At 35.1% G+C, this 6,471-nt stretch overlaps 1 protein-coding gene across 1 annotated transcript; it reads right to left on the bottom strand.

Annotated features, from left to right (window-relative positions):
• Positions 237-4,577, bottom strand: LOC109212734 (delta(24)-sterol reductase). The gene is made up of 3 exons (XM_019376409.1): positions 4,488-4,577; positions 1,132-2,405; positions 237-992 (listed from the first exon to the last, which is right to left on the bottom strand). Exons 2-3 carry the CDS (start codon positions 2,377-2,379, stop codon positions 537-539), a joined length of 1,704 nt encoding a protein of 567 aa, XP_019231954.1. The 5' UTR covers positions 2,380-2,405; positions 4,488-4,577; the 3' UTR covers positions 237-536.

Below are 6,471 nucleotides of genomic sequence, written 5' to 3'. Positions count from 1 at the left end.
ATATTCAAATTATATATATATATATATATATATATATATATATATATATATATATATATATATATATATATATATATATATATAAGTGACAATGATAATCATATTTTATTCTATGGTTTTTTAGTTAGATATAAAAGCTAATTTGTGGTAATCATGATATATTAATAAATAAAAATATTTATGTGTTAAATGTTAATGATTAAATCCAATAATGGTAGCAGAGCAGAGATTCAAAAGAGAAACAAGATCAGGCTGTTTGATCATATTTTAAAATGGAATCCTGAAGGAGAAATCATAGCATATCAAAATACAAACAGAATATGAAATATGGCTTTCCATCAAGTTTCAACACAAATTCTAGTTTAGCACCAAATCAATAGTTTAACTTTAACTAAATCCAGTCTAGCTGATTAAAAGGAAAGTCAGCTGCCATCACAGACAAACAGACAAAGGGAACTAACAGATAGATAATTCAGACAATGCACAACAACAGAACTGAGAAAAGCAGAGAGAAGTCCATGAAAACCAATCTAAATTCAATCCGCAGGCTCATCAACTTCTGGGGTCTCAAGTTCAGCTGTTTCTTGCTCAGCATCTTGCACCTCCTTCTCCGTCTTCTTTCCTTTCTTGGACTTATAGTACACGCTCATGAATGTTCCGATGGCTCTGTACTTTTTCCTGCAGTGCTCATATAGGCTGCCATCAAACATCCTCCAGAAGTTCTTCTCTGTCAGCTCGGAGACAGCATATTGTGGCTGAAATCCGTGGTTTTCGATCAACCAATTCTCCAACTGACGGACTGCCTCTGCACCATCATAGACCTCACCCCTCAAAACAGGTCCGGGAGCATAGTAGACACCAACATCGGTGTACATTTGAGCATATGGTGTGTCACCTTGCCTGCGGTGTAGCTCAAACCCTGGTTCAGGATACACCATGGTTTTCAATGGCAGTCTGTAGAGTCGGTGTGGGCAGAGCCAGATGGGATACACCTAAAAGTTGTTAAGAGGAACTTATACAATGAGAAAATATCGCTGAAAGAAACAACAAAATCTAATACAAAAGGTACAGAAAAGTATTTCCTCTTCTAGTTCATTTCTTTCTGAAATGAAAAACATATGTAAAATTTACCTCCATCTCACGGTGGACCCACTCGAGAGCATCTCCAACCTTGTAAAGAGGAACAAGCAAATCCTGAATGACATGCATGTCATGGTAATAGTTTCTAATGGCCTCACCTTGAGTGGCTTTAAGTAGAGAAACCTTGGGCGGCATGAGCCATCCTAGAAGATACCTAAACCACCACTGATCGCCAAATGGAAGGATAAGTTTCCCTTCCCAATACAAGCACCTTGTGTGCCTGTGGTAGTATTCCCTAGTTGGAATGTACTCTACAAATTCCCCTCTCTTCAGTGCAGTTTGAGCATGCTGGTAAAACCAGGGTTTGAACCACCAACCGACACTGTTGATCACATTGCCCTTCTGCTTGGCCTCTTCTTTCGAAGCATATCTACCGGTCATGCAAACAGCTTCTGTGGGATTGTACACCATGGTTTCTACAAAATCTGGAACCTTGTCAGGATTATCCTGATCTCCGTCTCTAGGTGCAAAAGAATCTATATAAGCCTGTGCAATCTCTTGCAGATTACCAACTACTGGTTTGTAAGTAAGTTTCATGTATTCCTTGATAGGAATGAGCTTGATCTCAGCTGAAACGAGAAGCCCCAATGTCCCTTGAGACCATGGTATAGCATAGAAAAGATCAGAATATTCATTGTCCTTTGTAGCTCTAACTACCTGCCCATCCGCTAGAATAATCTCATATGACACAACAGTGTCGGAGAACAGTCCATAAATGTGAGAGCTTCCTTCAATCCCGTAGCCGTTGATCAGACCACCAACAGTTAGATCATCAAGCTCAGCAACAACTGCAAGGGAGAGATTCATAGGGACAGTAACTCTAGATATTTGGCCCATATTGACTAGAGGCTCAACTCTTGCAACCATTCGCTCCTTGTCGATGTCAAGGACGTTTCTAAATGGAGAAAGATCAACTTCAAAATGACGAGCACGTTTGTAGTCCACATTTCTCATTCCAACAGCAACCCAGGGCTTCCTAGCAGTGCAGACAAGACCATCCTTAGATGCATTCCTCTCTTTTAGACGCTTCACAACCTTTTTAACATTATCGTCATGCTCCTTCTGCCGCTTCTTGAAAGATTTGCAGTCAGACCTAACATCCCCTAAATATATGGAGAAGTAATACAGGAAAGAGAGAGGAAGGACGAAGAAGATAACGATGATCCATCTGAATTGGACAAGATAGTCCACCAAATTCTTCTTCCTCTTGGGACGAAGGGGAACCTCAAGATCCGACATTTTGGAAGAAGAGGTGCCAAACAGAGCTGCCACAAGGACGAAAACACGTTATGGACTATAGACAAGAATGCAAGTTAGCTTATCAAGATAAAGCTATAAAGCTTGACACTATATCTAATTAGGCTGGAGAATTAAAGGAAAGCAAATCATCAATCACATCTACCACTATTCCATATTCACGAATCTTGTAATATATCACATCAATCACGATTTTGCATCAAGACTTCTTAATAAACAAGTGATTATGAACATTTGGGGAAAAGGAAAAATATCTGTTAGCCAGAAATGATTAGAAGAAAATTTGAATCGGAAACCGCTAAACAAGAGTGTCATATGTGCTCTGTAGACCCAAAACTGTTCAAGGCACACAAAAAGGCAAGCTTCACAGAAATGAAGCCTTATCTCACATCCACTTACCCATGATGCAAATGACACAAAAGAAAGAAAACTCAAGGCCGCTTCTAGTAAAACAGGAAGATGCATAAGATTGCATATCTCACTAATGAATAATGATTATGGAAAGTCAAAATATCATCTTGAACTAACATCATTAGGCAATAAATGAAATGAAAAGAAGTTCAAGGTATTTCATAACCTAAGTGGGAGGCCCCACTAATTTAGCTAAAGTAGCAAGAGACGACTTTAATTATACAAAGTCTTTATGGTAACAAAGCCATTGATTGTCATCACTTTTTTTTCTACTGATTGTAATGGTAAATTCAACCGAGGCAAAAATAAGAAATTACAGATCTAATGTGAATGGTACGGTAGAAAGAAAAGACATAGGAAATAGAATAAACAACGAAACGATATGCCAGAAGCATCATCTATTAAGATCAGCAGAATATTCTACTAATAGGTCATATTCTTTTGAGCAAGCACTTCCATCCATCTACTTATAATTCTGAAGAGTCTAAAGCTAGTGCATTATAACTTGAAACAAGACCAAAACCAAATCCTCAAAATGGCATAGCTTATTATTACAGATTACGCTTAGTAGAGCTTGAATTTACTTCAGATCTGCACCTTTTATGTGGGAATCCCGCAAGAGGTAATCAAAATATAAAATGTGGTTTTGTAATTAAATTTATCTCAACCACAGGAGTGGGAACACACCTTGCAAATAAAACAAAAGGTTTAAATCGTTGGTCTTAATCATTTAGATCTGAAGACGTTATGGTCCAAACTCAACTCGTGGACATACTTCTCAAATTTCAGATCCACATTTTGCAGGCCATACTTCAGACAATAGATGTGAATTATTTTCAAAAACCACGCATAAAGCAGTTACTATATACAAATGAACAACATAACAGAATAAGTACCAAAATCCAGCTTATTTACAAGATTTTAAGCCCCTCAGTCACAAAAATAAACCACCTTACACCAATGAGAATCATTTTTCTTTTATGACCTAGAATCCATCTGGGGTTAACCATTAGACCAACCACAGCCTTCAAAACTCGGGGATAATGGACTCGACCGTCTATCCTTCGCTTAGTTCCTAGGGCTTGAACCTGTGACCTAAGTCACAAGTCCCTCAACCTTCATCACTTGAACTAAGCCATGGGGACCCTTACACAAATGAGAATCATAAAACAAAGAATGTAGCAAAAACATAAAAGGAAAAGCGAAAGTGATTTTTTAACACAAAAAAAACTAAGCAGAGAAAAGCTGCATGTTAAGAAAAGAATTAAGCAGATATTATGATTTAGCATTTTTTTTAACACCATCTATAAAAGCAGAATCTCATATATTAAAAAGCTACATTTCGCAAGCAACCAAGCAACAGTCAAGAATAAATAAGCAGATCTATGCGATACATTATAAAAAAAGCAACAGATTCAGCTAAGACATTTTGCAGATCTACACACAGAAAAAAAAAACAAGATTTAAACACCCTTAAAATGACATGCATGCTACACAAAACAAGAGCTTTTCAGCTAAATTTTTAATTTCTACCCAAAAAACAGAGTCTTTTACTTCAAGATTCAGTCCACATCTCAACTCTCACAAGAAAACTAGAAAAAGATTTAATTTTCAGCTAAAAAGGAATGATTTCGGAGAAAAGTTAAAGGTTGAAGAGAGTGACAGTGTAGAGAAAATACCTGACAGGTGGACTAAGCACTGGGAAGAACCCAAAATGAAGGATAATGGTAATAAGAGTGACAGTGTGCTTTAAATAAGAGCCTACCTAATAAGCTACGGGTATTTTAGGAAATTTCCTCGACTATAACGCCAAAAATATTCAAAAATTCTCAACCTTGTTTCCTTTTTATTTTAAATAAATTCTAAGTATTCCTTAACCAACAAGAATTATTCTTCTTTTAAAGATTATTCAGATTTTTAAGAAAAGACATTGAATAGTTTTAATAGTATGAATATTTATTCAGATTATATTTTATACTTTTTTAAATAATATTCCCACTAATAACAACAATGAATAATTCATGGAAAAAGTGATAAATGACTTTTTATTAGATAGTTTAAAATAAATTTAGATTATCAAAATAAATAACGTTAAAATGAAGATGATAACTCTCTTTTTTTCATGATACCACATTTTTTGGTATCCTACCAATTCTTTGATGACATACATTCAATTATTTGCCAAAACGAGAATCAATTTTATGGTAACATGACAAACTGTACTAGCTAGCAGTAAGTGGTCCCGTCAGTGGCTTAAAAAGGGAAAAGGGCTAGATTTACTGGTCTACTATTAAATATTTTCTACATTTAATCTTAGTTATAATTTCGGAACAAATATATTCCTAACGTTATCATACTTGTCATATACTTAGGTACAATCAAACCTCTCTATAATAGCCTCTTTTATTTCGGATAGTTTTAGTCGTTATAGCGAGGTACTGTTATAGAGAACATATATTATAACATAACATGAAAGTTGGTTATGAAAAAAAACTTAGCTTTTATAGTGGAGTGTTGTTATATAAGTATGTTGTTATAGAGAGGTCTGACTGTATATATGACAAATATGGTAACAACATGGTTATATTTGTTCCGAGTGTATAATGAGGTTAAATATAGACAATATTTAAAATTAGAAGAATAAATCTGACCTTTTTCTAAAAAAAACGGAGCTTGAAAAGCCTTGTGCATCTTTAAACAAATTTAATTTATAAGCTAATAAAATAGCATAATAACATAAAAATAGATTAAAATTTTATAAAAATTAAAAAGAGTTAAAAACAATTCATAGAAAATAAAATATCTAGCAAAAGCAGACCGAGGATTCGATGGTTAAAGGAACACTGCTACATTCAGTATAAATTTATCACTGGTCATGAAGATTGATACGGGGGCATCTATTAATATCTGTCTATTTACCCTCACTATATTCTCAGTTAGTAAGAATGCACTACAATCGCTCATTATTTGAGTTTTGTCAATCTTTATATTTTTTTACGGAATCAAACTTTTATCATTTATTTTTTAAAGAATTTTGAGGGGTCAATGGTAATTAGAAAATTTAATATATGATTTATGTAAAAACTGTTGGATGACCTGAGAATCAAGCGTTAGACATATTCTAGGTGCATGGTGGGATATTTGGGGCGTAAGCCTCATAAAACTAAGCCCGCCATGTGAGCCTCATGGCATTTTACAAGTGCTTCACCTAGGGGCAAGCTCCAAGTGAGGCTTCGAAAAGCCTTTCAAAATTTACAAGTGCTTCACCTAGGGGCAAGCTCCAAGCGAGGCTTCGAAAAGCCTTTCAAAACTATCATATATTTAAAAAAGAAATATCCTTTAAATCTTACTCCCTCTGTTCCAGTTTATGTGAACCTATTTCCTTTTTGGTCTGTTCCAAAAAGAATGACCCCTTTCTAAATTTGGTAACAATTTAGCTTAAACTTACAATTCTACCCTTAATGAGAAGCTTTTATAGTCACACAAATACTCTGGGGCCCTTTTGACTCATTTAGGACCACAAATTTCAAATGTCTTCATTTTTTCTTAAACTCCGTGCCCAGTCAAACAGGTTCACATAAATTGGAACGGATGGAGTATTATTTTAACGATGTCATATCATTTCTCTAAGAATCTAAGAAAATTTCATTAAGTGTAGAATGA

The sequence above is a fragment of the Nicotiana attenuata genome, chromosome 2 (genome assembly GCF_001879085.1).
Source record: "Nicotiana attenuata strain UT chromosome 2, NIATTr2, whole genome shotgun sequence".
Classification (NCBI taxonomy): domain Eukaryota; kingdom Viridiplantae; phylum Streptophyta; class Magnoliopsida; order Solanales; family Solanaceae; genus Nicotiana; species Nicotiana attenuata.
The sequence above is the reverse complement of the archived record's forward strand: the minus strand, read 5'-3'. Positions and strand labels throughout refer to the sequence as shown.

Coding starts and splice junctions, on each gene's coding strand:
- LOC109212734 (XM_019376409.1), bottom strand. CDS start 2,379: ATGTCGGATCTTGAGGTTCCCCTTCGTCCCAAGAGGAAGAAGAATTTG. Junction 993..1,131: donor GGGTCCACCGTGAGATGGAG/GTAAATTTTACA, acceptor AACAACTTTTAG/GTGTATCCCATCTGGCTCTG.